This window comes from Podarcis pityusensis (assembly GCF_964106645.2).
Source record: "Podarcis pityusensis genome assembly, chromosome: 4".
Lineage (NCBI taxonomy): Eukaryota > Metazoa > Chordata > Lepidosauria > Squamata > Lacertidae > Podarcis > Podarcis pityusensis.
In genome coordinates this window covers 12505751-12524250 of record NC_138027.1, presented here as the reverse complement: position 1 = coordinate 12524250, position 18500 = coordinate 12505751, and the positions used below count along the sequence as shown (strand labels likewise).

The following is an 18500-nucleotide window of genomic DNA, read 5'->3' as shown; positions in this document are numbered from 1 at the left end:
CGCATATTACTTCTCTGAACCCCAGATCTATGTTGTATTTTGGATCGTCCAGAGCTTGTTGCAATAAGACCAAGAGGCTTTGCGAGCAAATGTTTTTATTTATTCCTCCTTTCTTTCCTGTCTATGCAGTCATTCCCAGCACAGCACAGTGACCCGGCCACCCACCGTGAGCATACAGCGGAGCCTTTCTGTGGAAGGGTAAGAGTTTCACTTGGGTTGTTATTGCTTTACACCAGTTTTGTGCCACATTGAGTGTCTACATACACGGACAACTGTGTGCAATTCATATGTGCATTCCTGCTCCCTAGCTCTCAGAACAGCACTACCTATGATGCCACAGGCATTCCCCTATCTAGGCAGCTGGCAGGTTCAAATCTGCTTCGTCTCAGAAATAGGTGCGCCTTCCAGTATTCCCTGAACAGCTTTTGTATCTGTCCCAGACAAAAACAGGCAGTGTGCTTTTCCTGAGCACTGTGCTTCCCTGCAAAACAACACGCTTCCAGTTCTGGCAATAGTTTGTGGGCTCTGTGAAATGGGGTAAAAATACCTGCCCATTCAGAGTGCCCATTCAGCATTTGCCCTTGCTCTCACTTGGCTTTGTAACATAGTCACATCTTCCAGTCCTGATTGGTTGTGTGGCAACGTGACAGCATGCTGATGTCAAAGTAGCTGCTGGAAATAGGGGCAGAAAGAAAGGGGAAATCTGAAAGGGGGCAGCTGACATGGTGAAGGGCTGTAGATCAGTGGTAACATCTCCCTTACACGCAGAAGGTCCCTGGTAGAAGGCCATAAACCTTTGCCAGTCAGTGTAGAGACAGTGCTGAGCTAGATAGATGAAGGGTCTGACACACTATAAAACAGCTCTGAATGTATGCGGAAGGGCCTTAGCTCAGTGGTAGAGCACCTGCTTTGCACACAGAAAGTTGCAGGTTCAGTTCCCAGCATCTCCATATAGGATAAGGAACTGCTGAAATCCTGGCAGTCAATGTAGGCAATACAAAGCTAGATGGATCAATGGTCTGACACAATATAAGGCAGCTTCCTACGGTCTTCCCATAGACTGTATTCAATGCCAGTCTTATAGCAGAATTGTTGAAAGTAATGGGCATGACTGACTTAGCTTCATTCATTCTAGTTTGGCCACACTAGATAGCCCTGAAGTCATGCAAGGTGCCTAAAGATGGACTTTATCTTAGGTTTCGCTCACTTTCATGTCCAAACTAAGCTCCTCTTTTCTTCACGGAGTTGTTGTGTTTGGAAAAATATGTACTGCTGGGGTAGCTGGAGAATGGCCTCGAGGAACCAGGTATATCCTATCCCCGTCTGACTTCTCTGTGTTGATAACTCACCAAGGCTTTTATCAGAGTACAGTACATGACATGCAGAGGTGGCTGGCCACCTATTGGGACCATTTGGGTGGAAGGCAAGGAGGCCCAAAGAAGGCAGAGCTGGAGCCCATGACAAGCAGAGTCGGCGATAGGCAGAGCCAACTAATTCCAGTTCTGACTCCATCATCCTCCATGCTGAGCTCTGCAAGGGCAAACCTGAGACTCAGGAGGAAGCAGGCAGGTGGGAACTGGCTGAGGGCAGGCTGAGGATGGTGGGTTAGCTCCCCAGTTGCCCTAATGGAACAGCCTTCACTGAGTTCATGGTCTGCAGTGACTTTTCCCAATTGCGTATCCTCCATATGTTTTGGTTTAAAACTCCCATCAGCCCCACCCAACATGGCCAACATGTGACTTGCAGGACTTCAGAAGAAGAAAAGGCTCGAGAGTAAAGCCTACACAGAACCAGAGTGGAGTTCTTAAGACGGTTGGATGGCGTGTTGTACGACTCTTTTCGGCAAATGCTGCCAAATGTATTGCTCTGCTTTTCTTTGGATCACATCAGCGAGGTCGAGAGTGGAGTCTGGTCACAGCCCAGGACCTCCATATACACTACCCAAGCTTGCACCCCATGGAGGTCACTTTGGTGCTGCTTTGTTGTTGTTGTTGTTTAGTCATTTAGTCGTGTCCGACTCTTTGTGACCCCATGGACCAGAGCACACCAGGCACTCCTGTCTTCCACTGCCTCCCGCAGTTTGGTCAAACTCATGCTGGTAGCTTCAAGAACACTGTCCAACCTTCTTGTCCTCTGTCGTCCCCTTCTCCTTGTGCCCTCCATCTTTCCCAACATCAGGGTCTTTTCCAGGGAGTCTTCTCTTCTCATGAGGTGGCCAAAGTATTGGAGCCTCAGCTTCAGGTTCTGTCCTTCCAGTGAGCACTCAGGGCTGATTTCCTTAAGAATGGAGAGGTTTGATCTTCTTGCCGTCCATGGGACTCTCAAGAGTCTCCTCCAGCACCATAATTCAAAAGCATCAAACAATGCAGGAGGCAGCAGTTGTGAGTTCCCGGTCTCTGCAGCCACAGCAGGCGCTGTGATTCCTCAGAGGTTTGACTTCAACCCCAGGTGCACGTTCCGTTGTCTCTTCAGACAGATGGATGCCAACAACCAGGTTGAGGAAAGCTGCTCAGCAGAGATTTCCTTTTCCTGTTCTGGCTATTTTTGGGGGGTGGCACCCGATCTATTGGGAACTTATTCAGTGCAATCCCCATTTATACTTCTGGCGCCATTTCAGTGGGTCTTGCTCAGGAGAACTTATCAGTGGACCGGTCTCTTTGCAGCAACAATTTTAGCTCCCTTCTCTGGTGGGTAGCATCTATTCCTACTTTCCCCTGGTCTGCACCTAAAACAAAAACAAAAAAAAAACATTATTTGACCAATGTTGGATGCTACACATGCCTGCAGCTTCTGAAGAATCTCATCTTTGTTGCTCCAAAATCCTTGGAGCATGGTGAGAAATAAAAATAGAGTAAAGCAGGTAGGGGGAAGAGAGAGAAAGAGGAATGAAAAGTGTTTAACTATGGACGGGCAAGAACTGTGGGTGCTCAGAAACTGGACTGCCAGCTCCATCTACTGGCCGGATGCAGGAAATGTATTTTATAGCAGTCCATTCTATTTAACGAAAGGTCTGTGCCCATAGCAGAACTGAGCGGCGGAGTTTCGAATCAATAGAGGTGACTGTGCCACTTTGAAGTGCAAGTAAAGGCCCTCTCCCAGAACCCCACCAAGTGGGAGAAAGACCCTCTCCAAAGATCTCAAAATCCAGGCAGGTTCACATGAGGCAATAGGGTATTTCAGATAACTTGGACCTATTTGCGATTCTATTGGATTCCCAGTTGCTGCCGATTACATTGGCATGTGTCTATATATGCTTGCCTATGTCAACATAAAGGGAAGTATCTCATTGGTCAATACGATATTAGGATAAGGCAATAATAAGAATGGAGGATGAAATTGATGGACTATGCAGAATTAGATAAAGTAACAAGAAGGATTTGAAACCTGCGGGACCAGAGATTCTCAGAAGACTGGAGTAAATTTACAGACTATTTGAAAAGTAATTGTGATGAACAGATTACACTAGTAGGTTTGCAAGAAGTTTTGTAAGGTGAATTATTTGAAATATTGCAAAAAAGACAATGAGGAGAATTATTAGTTAAAGATAATTAAAGGTAATATGAAATTAAGAAATGCATAATACGTGATAAGAACGGAAAATCATCAGAGGTGTTGACGGAAGTCCAAAAAATATTGTATTAGAGGAGAAGTTCTGTTGTATGAATGTTAATATGTTAAAAATGTATAAAACACAAAGAGATAGCTGAGGGAGGAGAAAGTGAAAAAAAAAAGGATATGGCAACAGCACAGTAAGCTGCCTAATACTGAATCAAACACAATGGCCCATCTAGTGCCTGTTATTATGGAAGGAAATGGAAAGGAACTACTCAATAGGAGACATATACAATCCAGGCAGCCCAAGACATTTTGGCACCTGAGGCTGGCTTTAAAATGGTCCCTCGCCCACCCCACAAGGGAAGAAGAGGTCAGGGAAGATCTACATCAGGATCAAAGGGGCAGGGGTCAAGAAAGATCAACATTGGGATCTGCTGTCCTGGTGGACCCTTCTGCCCGAAGCAGTCTTCTCACCTTGCCTCATAGGTGGGCTGGTCCTGAATCCAGGTCTCTTAAATGAATGAGCAATGTCATTTTCTTTCCACAGAGAACCTCGCAAAGTTGTCCTGCACAAGGGGTCAACAGGACTCGGTTTCAACATCGTAGGCGGAGAAGACGGCGAAGGCATTTTTGTATCCTTCATCCTAGCGGGTGGGCCAGCCGACCTCAGTGGAGAGCTTCAGAGGGGAGACCAAATTTTATCTGTAAGTATTTCCTACGCACGGATTTAATTTTTAGTTAAAGCAAAAAATATAGCTTTCCCTTATGTTGTGTTGGGGTCTGTTTTTGGGCTTGTTTTTAGATGGGGTTCCCACCATTATCTAATTTTTCCCCCCAGTATGTTGGGCATATATTAACCAAGAGCAGGGGAAGGGAATTGGATTGTGATCACCCCCATCTCACGGGCTAAGTTTGAAAGAATCAGAATTGTAGAGTTGGGAGGGGGCCGAGGGTCATCTAGTCCAGCCCCCTGCAATGCAGGAATCTCAACCAAAGCATCCATGGCAGATGACCATCTAACCTCTGCTTAAAAACTTCCAGAGACAGAGAGTCCATGACCACCTTAAGGGAGTTTGTTCCACTATTGAACAGCTCTTCCTGTCAGAAAGTTCTTCCTGATGTTTAGTCAGAATCTCCTTTCTTGTAACTTAAAGCCATTGGATCGTGTCCTTCCCTCCTGAACAGGAGAAAGCAAGCTTGCTCCATCTTCCAGGTTATGGCCCTTTAGATATTTGAAGATGGCTCCTCTTTCCCAAGCTAAACATACTCAACTCCCTCAACCGTTCCTCATAGGGCTTGATTTCCAGACCCTTGATCATCTCGGTTGCCCTCCTCTGCACACCTTCCAGCTTGTTAATATCCTCCTTAAAGGCAGGAGATAAACTTTTGGCTGGTGGAGGTTTTCCTCCTGCCCAACACCTGATGTCATCAAGTGTAGAGCAAGTGGATGCAGCTTGGCTGAAATGGCCTGGTGGCCAAGTGAGAAGACCTGGGGGGCCCAATTAGGCCTGTGGGTTAGAAGCTCCCCACCCCTAACCAAAAATAACCCTACATTGGAGTGGTGGGCTAGCAGCAAATTGTCTCCCTTATCATCCAGCCTTAGCTTGGTCAGCCTTATCTCAGTGGTGGAGCACATGTTTTGCATGCAACTAGGTAGGACTGGAAAATGCCCCTGGTGGAGAACCTGGAGAGCTACTGTCTGTTAGTGTAGACCAGTGTTTCCCAAACTTGGGTCTCTAGCTTTTTTGGACTACAATCATTAGTTAGGGATGATAGGAGATGTAGTCCAAAAACATTTGAAGACGCAAGTTTGGGAAACACTGGGGCAAGCCATACACTGCGAGCTAGATTACCAGTTGCTCTTAGATTTAGCACAACTCCCTTGGTTCCCAAATGATGCTCTAAAGGTAAAGGTAAAGGGACCCCTGACCATTAGGTCCAGTCATGACCGACTCTGGGGTTGCGGCGTTCATCTGACTTTATTGGCCGAGGGAGCCGGGGTACAGCTTCCGGATCATGTGGCCAGCATGACTAAGCCGCTTCTGGCGAACCAGAACAGCGCACGGAAACGCCGCTTACCTTCCCGCCGGAGCGGTGCCTATTTATCTACTTGCACTTTGGCGTGCCTTCGAACTGCTAGGTTGGCAGGAGCAGGGACCGAGCAACGGGAGCAAACCCCGTCGCAGGGATTCGAACTGCCAACCTTCTGATCGACAAGTCCTAGGCTCTGTGGTTTAACCCACAGCTCCACCCACGTCCCTAAATGATGCTCTAGTTACCAGAAAATCCATCACTATGATAGGCTGTTCTACTCCAACAGCCACCAAGGGTCAAGAGAAAGAGAAATTTGATCACTCGTCCAGTTCCTGGTCCAGCAAACAGGGTCTGTGTTGGCAATGTCTCTCTTTGGTCTGTCTGCAATCCTGCCTTTTAGCATCATAGCAACTTGCCAAGACTGTTGGTCCACGACACTGTCTACATTGGACAGTCAGTGGCTCTCTGGGGTTTCAGAAGAGTTGTTCCCAGCTCTACCTGAAGATGCTAGAGATTTAACCTCGGACCTTCTTGTGCAAGGCAGATGCTCAGGCACTGAGATATGGCCTCTGCAAATCAGGGCAGGGAGGGAGACAGAGAGGCATCTTCTGTGACCCTGTCGAGTCCTGCCTGTCTCATCATTCCTGGCCTACTTTTCCATGAGACTGGAAAGCAAATCTGGGTTTCCCGCAGCAAAATCTCACATGCTGAGAACCCGAAACAATTCATTGCAGGTGAGAACTCAGGTTGACATTCAGCTCCCCTTTTCCCCCTAAAGAGCAAAGAACCAAGCTTTATTGATGTCTTTAGTTGTTTATTTTTATTTGCTTTAAGAGAGCCAGCATGGTGTAGTTCTTAAGAGTGGGGGACTCGTAATCTGGTGAACCGGGTTCGCTTCCCCGCTCCTCCACATGCAGCTGCTGGGTGACCTTGGGCTAGTCACGCTTCTCTGAAGTCTCTCAACCTCACTCAGCTCACAGAGTGTTTGTTGTGGGGGAGGAAGGGAAAGGAGATTGTTGGCCGCTTTGAGACTCCTTAAGGGGAGTGAAAGGTGGGATATCAAGTCCAAATTCCTCCTCCTCCTCCTCCTCCTCCTCCTCCTCCTCCTCCTCCTCCTCCTCCTCTTCTTCTTCATCTTCTTCGTCTTCTTCTTCAGATCAAGTCTGCCATCTAGTGGGTATGAATGAGCATGGCATGCACCCCAAGCACACTCTCGGATGAGCCATGCAGGGCTTGTGATCTCTGTGTTCTTAATGAATTGGACTGCAGCTCTGCGATTCGTTTTCCAAATTTGCGATGGATTATATATATGCGCACATAAGGAGGTTAGATTGGCCTCAACCAGGACCAGGGCCTTTTCAGCTCTGGCCCCGACCTGGTGGAACACCCTACTGCAGGAGATCAGGGCCCTGTGGGATTTGACATCTTTCCGCAGGGCCTGTAAGACAGAGCTGTTCTGCCTGGCCTTTGGGTTGGACTCAGTCTGACCCCCCCCCCCATTTTTATTTTATTTTATTTTATTTTATTTTATTTTATTTTATTTTATTTTATCTATTCTATTCTATTCTATTCTATTCTATTCTATTCTATTCTATTCTATTCTATGGAACCCCTTATATGGGATTTTGTATATAAATTTTCCCTCAGCTCTTTTTGCTGGCCCATGTAGGACCAGCACGGATAGTGGACCCCGGTGAATATTTGACGTTTTCTCCTCTTACGCCTTTGATCTACAGGCTACCATTAAAATGAGGCTGCATGTTAAGCTGCATTTTAAACTGTAGTCTAATTTATATTTCAATCAACTGTTTGTTTGGGTTTGGGGGTTTTTTTGTTTTTTTTGGTTTTTTAAAGTGTTTTTACTGTATTTATATTTGGTGTTAGCCACCCTGAGCCCTGTCTTGACCAGGGAGGGCGGGGTATAAATAAAAATTTATATATTTATTTATTTATTTATTATTATTATTATTATTATTATTATTATTATTATTATTATTATAATAAAAGCTTTGTAAGCCTCTGGATATGTTTTGCGCATTTAGCCCCTGCAATATTACCATAATTGCCCTTTCCAGTGTGGTGTAGTGGTTAAGAGCGATAGACTCGCAATCTGGGGAACTGGGTTCAGGTCTCTGCTCCTCCACATGCAGCTGCTGGGTGACCTTGGGCCAGTCACACTTCTCTGAAGTCTCTCAGCCCCACTCACCTCACAGAGTGTTTGTTGTGGGGGGGGAAGGGAAAGGAGAATGTTAGCCGCTTTGAGACTCCTTCAAGTAGTGATAAAGCGGGATGTCAAATCCAAACTCTTCTTCTTCTTCTTTCCTTTTTACACTGATAGCGTGGAATTTGGAAATTATGCTTCTCTAAGGAATGTGCACAGTTAAATGAACACACATTTCTGCCCCCCGAAACAAAACTCAGGTCAATGCTATCCTGATAGGAGCTGGTTTCCTCATCAACATCCATGTCAAACATTTCAAGAGAGAGAGTTTGATAGACATGAGACCACCATGAAAAAAAGCCTTGGAGCTGATCCTATGATCAGGGATGGAGGCAAAGGGTCATCTGGTCCAACCCCTTGCAATTTTTAAGAGAGGCCTGGAGGACCTTTGCCCTCCAGATGTTGTCAGACTGCAAATCCCATCAGCTCCAGCCAGCATCAGGGATGCTGGAAGCTGGAGTCCAGCAATGTCTGCAGGGCCGAAGGTTCCTACATCATCAATATCTCGTGGACAAAGATAACAGACTGGAGTGGAACTTGACTGGCACCCAGTAAGCCTAGGCCACAGCAGCAGTCTTGAAGTGCAGAGTCATCGTTGCCTGCAGTCATCTCTGGTCCGGTGCCAAGGAATTTTAGTTTATTTTGTAGCCGCATTCTCTGCAAGAGACAAATAAGCTGCTTGGCATAATCTTGGCATGCAAAAAACCCAAAAAAAACCCCCAACAACACCCAATGCTTTGTGTTTCATCAGTCAAATGGAAGAGAAGCAATCATCCAATTAGGCTTTGTGTATTTCCTCCAGCGAATTTGGAATGGAGCAGCGTTTGAGTTAATCAAGCTCAAATAACAACAATAAATGCATTCTTCCATATCCATCCCAAGTAAAAAAATAACGGGGGGGGGGGTGTTGTTCAAGCCTTTTCCAAGGCAGTTATCACTAAGCAATTTACTGAAGCAAGGCCACTGGTGGTTAGATTTCAGCAAAAAAACAACAACACAAAAACACACACAAAAAACCAACAACAAGTTAGGTTTGCTTGCCAAAATACTTAAGACGTGGAAAGGTAGGAAAGACCCAGCCAGTAGAGATGCAGTGAGTTGTAGTCAACTAAGTTTTACTCAGAACAAACCCTCTGAAATCAATGAACACGAATAAATTGAGTCAATTGATTTCAATGCGTCTACTCTGAGTAAGACGTAGCTGAATACCACCCATTGCTGCGACCCTCCAGTCATCAGAGACGCATTGTTCTTATTTCTTTCCTATGTGCATCACTTCTTGTGAAGCACCTTAAAGCAATTTCACAACACAGTAAAAAGCCATGTTGCCTCTATAAAATGCCATTTCAGATAAATACAGATACTAGCTAGGATATAAAAAAAAATGTCCACATAGAGGGATTGTTGAAAGAAGAAAGTCTTCAACCAGAGCTGGAAAGAAAAGGAAAAAATCTGAAAAGCACCTGTCTTTCAGCTTTCAGGAGTTTGCAGGGAGAAAGCCAGTTCTCATTGAAAATGCTATCTTTTCATGAATAAATATGTGATGGGGACGTATTCAAACATGCCGCCACTACCCCATCTGCAATATGAAGTGGTTAGTCCAGTAAAAACATATCTGGTTATTTCAATGGTAGGGGTGCTAGAGGTCACCTCACCAGAGCTAAATTGCTTGGCTGACTAAGTGTGTGACCTTTGAAAGTCAGGAGGCCAGAAGTGGGTGATCTATAGCCCTAAACATAATTCCACGTGTCCCTTGCCCTAATTTCAAAAGGCTTCTGCAAGAGATCAGATTAGACCTCCAGCAACAGTGATTAATTTCTTCCCTGGCTGCCTGGTGGACTGGGAGGAAGGAGGGTAGAGGGGGAAGGAAAGAGAAATGTCCACTGGGCTGCTTCGATCTGCAGAACTGCCAACACAATACCAGCTCCGCGCATCCCTTCTAGTCCATCAAGTCATTTAGATATGTAAGAAACAAATCATTTAGAGTGGCAGCACCTACACTTTGGAACTCTCTGTCGCTTGACATCCGACAGGTACCTTTTTGGTGCTATGTTGAAGTTATATGTGTAGAAGTTACCTCCTGTTGTTGTTGTTGTTGTTTAGTCGTGTCCGACTCTTCGTGACCATGGACCAGAGCACGCCAGGCACTCCTGTCTTCCACTGCCTCCCGCAGTTTGGGCAAATTCATGCTGGTAGCTTCGAGAACACTGTCCAACCATCTCGTCCTCTGTCATCCCCTTCTCCTTGTGCCCTCCATCTTTCCAACATCAGGGTCTTTTCCAGAGAGTCTTCTCTTCTCATGAGGTGGCCAAAGTATTGGAGCCTCAGCTTCAGGCTCTGTCCTTCCAGTGTGCACTCAGGGCTGATTTCCTTCAGAATGGATAGGTTTGATCTTCTTGCAGTCCATGGGACTCTCAAGTCTCTCCTCCAGCACCATAATTCAAAAGCATCAATTCTTCAGTGATCAGCTTCTTTATCATCATTCACCACAATACATCACTACTGGGAAAACCGTAGCTTTAACTATACAGACCTTTGTTGGCAAGGTGATATCTCTGCTTTTTAAGATGCTGTCTAGGTTTGTCATTGCTTTTCTCCCAAGAAGCAGGCGTCTTTTAATTTCGTGGCTGCTGTACCTCATGTTAGCTCTTTTTTATTTTTAGTCATCTTTCGAATGCTTTTAAATACCTGTTTTTAGCTGCTTTCTATTGGAAATCTCAAGGTTTTTGTTTTATGTTTTTGTAAGCTGCTTAAATGAAGGTTGTTGTTTCTCCAGTCAAGCAGCATACAAATTCTGTTAATCAATTAGCTGTGGGAGAAAGTAAAGTTGTCCTTCGGGGCATAGGAAGCAACTTTTGTAGCAGGTCAGAGAAATTGCTCATCTAGCTTTGTTCAACTATCAGGGGGAGTTTTGGGGGAATCACATCTCCTGCTTGCAGGTTTACTATAGGAATCTGATTGGCTGGTGTAAGATGCTGGACTAGATGGGTCCTTTTGATCTGATCTGGAATGGCTGTTTTGGTTTATCCTTGCCTTTTCTGACTAGCAGTGGCTCTTCAGGGGCCAGTTTCTTGGGGAAGATGAGATCCACACAGCCCCATATAATAATCTAGCAAGCAGGTATTGACTTTCCATACCCTTATTATGGGCTGCACCTTCAAAGCAAAAAGCTGCAGAGCACTGGGACATGAACACACCTGTGGTTCACTAAACTGCATACAGGCTTTCATTCCGCTCATTAATAGTTTCCCTGCAAACTCCACCAGGTGGCAGCACAGGATTTGTATTAGTTTGGGTATTACAGCAGGTAATAAATTGGTTGAATGGAAATCTGAGCAGTAGCTGCGTTTTCTGTTCAGCAATGGAAGCTGTTCTCATTGAGGATACTTGTACACATTGTCCGATTTGTTCCGGGGGGTTATAAATACATTCCCAAACATTATACTTTTGAGAAACTCATAGGAGTTGGATAACTAAAGATTAGAAAAACCCAAAATCTTATACTATGTGATACTATACTGTACACAAATAATACTGGTGGAATCAGGTTCAAAATTGTTAGCTAATTAGGCTGAGACTCCACAATATTTTCCTCTATTTCCCATACACCCTTAAAAACAAAAATCAGTTCATTCATTACCCAGTCTTCCCAACATGCTCTCTTGCATCTCGCTGGAGGTCTGCTATTAATATTATTATATTTCTTTATATCCCACCTGTTTCTCAGACTGGGACTCCATGGGGCTTACGCTAATTAAAACAATGCAAAAATATGTTCAAAAGTTCTTTCCCCCAAAAATACCAGAGGCGTTTCTCTTAGGAATAATGGAGTCAGACGTTCCCAAGAATTATAAAAATTTATTTCTCTCTGCAACAACTACAGCTCAAATTTTATAGGCACAAAAGTGAAGGGAGGGAGAAGCCCCAATGAGGGAGGAATGCAGAGTTGGCAAGTCTAACCAACAGAACAAGAGAATAAGAGAAAACAGTAGTTAAAGAGGATCGTAAAAAGTTTGTAGAGTATATGAAGAATTATTGCAAACAGGTTAAAATTTTAGCAGCTTTAGAATAAATTCATCAGTATGAAATATGTAGAAATAAAATGTGTAAAGAGAAGATATGGAGCGACTAGAATACGCAGTGCTGAAAGATAAATAGAAGGAAGCCATAGAAAGGCGGAAGGGAAGTCAAATGTTTTAATTTTTGACTGCTGAAAATTGTAATGATTTTTTTTTTTTAAAAAATAAAACTAAAGCAACACAGGTAAAATACAAAAAAGCTAAAAATGTATAAAATCTAATCGCTAAAAGGTAATAGAATTAAAGCAATATTAAAAATAGTAAAAACAGCACAGCACTAATAAATCCATTTCTTTAAAAAACAAACAAATGGGTAGCTCCCAAAGGCCTGTGAGAATAAAACGGTCTTCACCTGCCAACAGAAGGACAACAGGGAAGAAGCCAGTCTAGCTTCTCTAGGGGGGGAGTTCCAAAGCTCAGGAGCAACCACCAAGAAGGCCCTTCTCCAATATCCCTACCCACAAAGATTTCAAAGCCCTGGCAGTTGGCAATGGGAGACTGGGTCAAGGTCAGGGTACCAGCAACTTGCAATGTTCACCTCAAATGCAAGGTGAGAATTATGTTCCTCTGAGCCAGGGTTCCTCCACCCACCCACTGCTTTCAACAGCTCAAAGCTACATCTGTCAATGATTCTCCAACCCCTCAGTGCTGATCAGTTTGGTAGGGTTTCGTTATAGCACGTTCAGCCTCGCTTGTGGTCCATCATCAGGCATGTCCAGTTCCCTCCCTCTTGTCTCGCTTCTGTTTACTTATTTCTCACTTTCGCATCCCGCCTTTGCACCGAGAATCTCGGCACGGCATACACGATTCACTCCCTTTTCGTTTTATCGTCGCCACAACCCTGTGCAGTAGGCTAGCCTGAAAGGCGGTGGAGTGGCTTAAGATCACCCAGGGAGCTTTGTGGCCAAGTGGCACTTTGAAACCTGATCTTCTGGGTCCTGGTTCAGCACCTTAACCCCACTGTTTCATGCTGGCTCTCCCATGTACTCTTCTCGCTTGCTAATTATTTATTTATTTATTTATTTATTTATTTATTTATACCCCGCCCATCTGGCTGGGTTTCCCCAGCCACTCTGGGCGGCTTCCAACAAAACACTAAAATACAATAGCCTATTAAACATTAAAAGCTTCCCTAAACAGGGCTGCCTTCAGATGTCTTCTAAAAGTTTGGTAGTTATTTTTCTCTTTGACATCTGGTGGGAGGGCATTCCACAGGGTGGGCGCCACTACCGAGAAGGCCCTCTGCCTGGTTCCCTGTAACTTGGCTTCTCTCAGTGAGGGAACCGCCAGAAGGCCCTCAGCGCTGGACCTCAGTGTCCGGGCAGAATGATGGGGGTGGAGACACTCCTTCAGGTATATTGGGCCAAGGCCGTTTAGGGCTTTAAATGTCAGCACAAACACTTTGAATTGTGCTCAGAAACGTACTGGGAGCCAGTGTAGGTCTTTCAAGACCGGTGTTATATGGTCTCGGCGGCCACTCCCAGTCACCAGTCTAGCTGCCGCATTCTGGATTAGTTGTAGTCTCCTGCCTCTGCTTGAAATCTCTGCTGCAAAAGTCAGTGTCATGCACTGTGTTCTCAGACATGCAAAGGCTCCCTACTCCTACACGTAGCTCCTGGCCTGCCCTCGCTCTATTGTTAGACCATCTTAATTCCACCCCTGACCTTTGCAGATATCAACCCATGCTGCTCAGTTCTTTGTCTGCAACAACTCTTGGCTGTTTTTGAGGGTGCTTAGACACACATACACACCACTGCAGAGGTTTTTAGCGTTCCTCCTCCTACACACTTCCTCTTGCATTGCCTCCCATTCTCTCTCACTCTCACACACCCTTCAGACATGCCTAACCAAAAGAAAAATACCACAAACAAACAAACAAACAAACAAACAAACCGCTTTCCTCACCAAAATGAAATTTGCTGCATAATTCTGTTGACATTTCAGGCCTTGCTTCAGCTGGCCTGGATTTTAGCCAGCCTGGGCAACTTTGACAACAACAAAGAATTGGCACCATACCGTTCCTGGCTCTCAAGAGGTGCAAAAAGACCTTTTATTTCTTGAATGTATATAAAACCTCAGTTGATAGGCCTCAAAGCGGCTTTCTATTCTAAGAGGGAGGGAGGGAGGGATGAGAAAATCTGTCTGCTTCTGCCCCCTGTCGCTTTCACGTGTTTTCAGTCCATAATCCCATTTCTTCTTGTCTGAACTATGGAACGCACTCGTGTTTCTTTGCTTCTCTTCTCCCCCTTGCAGGTGAATGGGATCGATCTTCGTGGTGCTACCCATGAACAGGCTGCTGCAGCACTCAAAGGCGCAGGCCAGACTGTGACCATTATAGCACAATACCAGCCAGAAGGTAGGCTTGCCAAATGTCAAGAGACGCTAGAAATAACTCTTTAACGATGGAAAACACCATCCTTCAAAGTGGGATCTGTTGTGCAGGAACGTTTTGAGTTGTATCCAACTAAGCTCAACTCCAGAATGGAGCCATGGACACAAACGGGCCTATGTTAGACAAGCCTATTATTTCCAGTGTGTCTACTCTTGAGTAGGACTAACATTGGCGCAGCCTTTTGTTGAATAGCAAATATAAATTAATTTGAGCTTCAAAAAGTTCCTGCCCCAAAATGACAGCTCTCACTTGTTTTCATTCTGCTACGTATTTGGCTTTCATCAGAAGTTTTCAGGACACAATTATGAGCCACATGGAGTGGTTCTGTGTCTCTCTGTTTCCATCGGGTTGGAAATGATTTTTCCCTTTTGTGTTCCTTTGGTAGCCTATCTCCCTCTGTGTTTTATTGCTTATGATTGTGAGTACCAATTGTTACAAGGTATTGGCTGGGAACAGGAATAAATTAAGTGCTAGATAACTGTAGCAAACAGATCCTTTCCACCTTCATGCTAAAAAGAGAAATTAGAAGTGGCCAACGCTAGAAGGATATTCTCAAAATCAGTGCATATACACATCCTCTGCCTATTTCGTCATTTGGTTAGATGTGTGACTACATGAACTGGGCAGTACAGAGCCACAGCTGCTCCCATGTTTGTACTGAGATGATGGACCAATAGCTTTGATCACACAGATATACTTTAGAACTGCTAGGTTGGCAAGAGCTGGCACAGAGCAACAGGAGCTCACCCCGTTGCGCAGATTCGAACTGCTGACCTTCTAATCAGCAAGCCCAAGAGGCTCAGTGGTGTAGACCACAGTGCCACCCACATCCTGATAAACGACAGCTCTCTCGGCCTGAAAAGCAAGATGAGCACCACACCCACTAGTTGCCTTTGACTGGACTTAACCATCCAGGGGTCTTTTATCTTTTACCTTTACCACACAGAGAAAATTAGAATGGGTGCTTGCATTTGCCAGCACTTAGAAAGAAATGAAGATTATTGTGTAATGGCTTTCTGGTCTCCCATTCATACAAGTGAGAAGCTAGGCCTTCATTTCATCAGGAAGGCTAGCTCCACATCTGCAGATTGGTAGCAATAGGGAGAACCCTAGTATTGCAAGTTGTGGGGCGCATTTTTGATGCTTCTAACGTGTTAAATGATGTTGATGAAATGACAACAGAGCAGTCTTCCCCACATTTTTGATATCTACAGTGCTCCCCACACACCCCGTGAAGTAGCCTTGCATGGACACTTTCTCTCCAAACTAACCTTGAACAAAAAGACGTCTCCCAAACATATTGCACAACTTGCAGGTGGGGAATTTTCATTTTCACACCACTGGCTGTGGCTGTAACAGAGCACCTTTTGTTGCCTGATATTTCCCTTTGAATTCTCCATTAACAACAGCAAGTGGGCACCAACAGGATCTCCATCATCACTGTGGAGACCACAGTGCCACTGTTGTCATCAAGGACAGTGCCCCTTCAAGTTTTGAAAACCACACCACCCCAGTTTTGAAGTGCAAGTTCTGTAGTGAACCAGCACAAATTCTAAAGTGCCCAAGAGTTGGAATTACCAACCCACAAAGAACCGTGCCTGGTTCTTTATTGGAAGGAGGCAAGACCAGATCACTGACTCAAACAGAGACATCAAAGGCAATCTCATTGGTGGGCAAGCCATTCTGTTTCATTATTTGTACTGGGAGTGACTGTATTCATGCATTCACATCCCATGTGGAACCTCTGGCTGTCCAGACTTCAGCTCCCATCAACCCTGACAACTGGCCATGCTGCACTACATGGATTGAGAGGTAATGAGATATTTGTCCAGAATGCAGAGAATCTTGTTCCCAAGGAACCTGGTAGACGAAAATCGCAACCTATATATTGATTCTTGTGTGTCTGAGATTGCCATAATTGTATGTCTCAAACAAAGGTTGATGTAACTTCCTTATACTTAATGTTTGGGTCAGTACAAGCATTGCATTAGACAGAGATTGTGTTATGGACAGGGCTACTTATTTTTTGTGCATTGAAGTGGGACACACACACACATACTGCAGCATAATGCCCCAAACGACTTGCTGCTCACGCTTCGGAACATGTTAATTTGCATAGTGTGCCACATTCCTTAACTCTAGGCTAATGTCTGCCAGTTCAGATTATTAACTGTTTTAATTTTTCATAGCTAGCATTTAATGTTTTATAAGTTGTTATATTGTACAAGTTGATGCATTTGTCAATGTGCTAATTGTCTTTTTAAATTTGGTCATATTGGCCTCTTTCTATTTATAGTTTTTATGTCAAATATGATTTGTTGCATATGTGCAAATGGTCCACACACAAGTTTTAATGGCCTCTGACAAAACAAGAATAACTTTTAATGCGCTAAATAGATAAAGATTTATTGCTTTATTCCAGTGGGGAGTCTAACAAGCATATATCAAGAAAATTGCACAGATAAAAAGCTCAACAGACATGTCGATACTGAAAAACTACAATGCAGTAGGTTTCTCATGCTCTATTTCTAGTGCAACATACAAGGACGAGAAAGGATCAGCCCATGCAGTTCTGGAGGGGGAAAGTCAGGTCATTGTCTGGAACTGGCAGGCAAAGAAGAGGACAGTGATAGGCAGATACAGCATCCACTAAAAGGCCATGAGACAGTATTAAGGAAGAGGAGTTATTTCAGGACCCTGGACAGGTCCCGGGAAAGAGACAATTTGCTCAGACCTGTGGCAGGTGGTAACTGAGCCCTTCCTTAGTTCCTGGCCTCATCTACCTCTTCCAGGCCCTGCCGCCTTGGTGGAGAATGAAAATCCCTGAAAGGAAAGCTCTCTGGCAAGAGCCTGGCACTCTGTTATCTGTTGTCATGTATGCTACCTGCAGTGGTAGGCAAGTTAAATATGTGAGGCCCTTGGGTGAAAAGGTGCTGGTTCCTGCAGATCTAAGTGATCACCAGCAGATTGGGTCATGGTAAAGAGCTCGTGAAACAACATGGCTAAGAGACCCTGCTATGAATTGGGAAGTCTCTGTTTTGCCTCTTCTATGGCTTCTCTAGATGACTTTAGGCAAGCCCTCCATCTCAGCCTCAGTGGCTACAGTGTGGGGATCATAACCCTGAACTGTAATTACAGGATTGCTCCAAGGACTGAAAGTTAATGTATGTGACTCATTCTTTATATTCTAAAGCACTATATAAATGCTTGTCTTTCAACATTTAAAAAAAGCACGTCGATTTGGATGGGGGGGTAGACTTAAAAAGAAAGATACACAGTGATAAAATTATCACCTTATAAAAATCGCTGTGCCATGCATGCTAGGACTTAAAAGGAGGTGAAACAAATCTACAAAATTATTTTTCAACATTTATGAATCCACGCTACATAGAATGAATGATTTTTTTACACACTGCTTTGAATCCTAACATGCAGTTATCCAATATCTGTTGTTAAACTGTGCGCATATGACAGTGCGATGGCAATGCTTATAGTTATTTGCACATTTGTGCATGGATAGGTGAAGAAAATATATTTTCAATGCATGGGTTAGACCAGCAAAGATAATACTGAACTTATAGAAAATTGGGTGTCCAGGTTGGTCAGGCATGAAGGATGAACAACTGAGATTTGCAATATATAAATATATATATTCAGGAGAGATAAAGCTGATATTGGGGAGAGGGAGGTAGACGTGCTTCCTCTCCATACTGGAAATAAACCTGCTGTGCCCCATAGGAAGCTAGAATATCTCCTAGGCAATGTAATGGGTGGGAGCAGAAGGTGTATTTCCCATATGACATTGCTGTAGGTGGGCAGGAACAGGAGATGCAGGGAATCTCTGCTTCCTCTTCATGCATGGCAAGACAATGTCCAAAGTGGTACTCAATCACTGGTCCGTACACTTGCATTGTGCTGCAGTGCAGCATCTCTGCAGTGGTCCCAGCAAAGCAACACACTTCCCAGGGTGGGGAAGCACATTCAATCAAGTCTCAACAACTATAAATCTTCCAAGTCAGCCAATTAGCACCCTGTTTCAACAGCGTCTGTGAATGAAAGGAGTTCATTAATTTCCAAATCCAATATCCAGGGAGAGCAGTTGACAGAGGCGGTGGTTAGACGTAGAAATTTCGCATTTGGCATTATCATTCATCTAGTCACCTGGGGGATTTGGTGGGGGGGGGGCGGTTCTCCCATGCACAGTTCCTGCTTTGCTTTC

General features: G+C 44.5%; 1 protein-coding gene across 19 annotated transcripts in view; it reads left to right on the top strand.

Moving 5' to 3' along the window:
* Positions 1-18500, top strand: part of DLG2 (discs large MAGUK scaffold protein 2) — a gene marked incomplete at its 3' end in the record, with an annotated part of 818053 nt that overhangs the window by 692681 nt on the left and 106872 nt on the right. For all 19 annotated transcript variants that reach the window (XM_081001988.1, XM_081001992.1, XM_081001989.1 and 16 more), the window contains 3 exons: positions 130-198; positions 4103-4259; positions 14143-14245. In XM_081001988.1, the coding sequence (XP_080858114.1) occupies positions 130-198; positions 4103-4259; positions 14143-14245 (329 nt within the window). The remainder of the gene's footprint in view (positions 1-129; positions 199-4102; positions 4260-14142; positions 14246-18500) is intronic.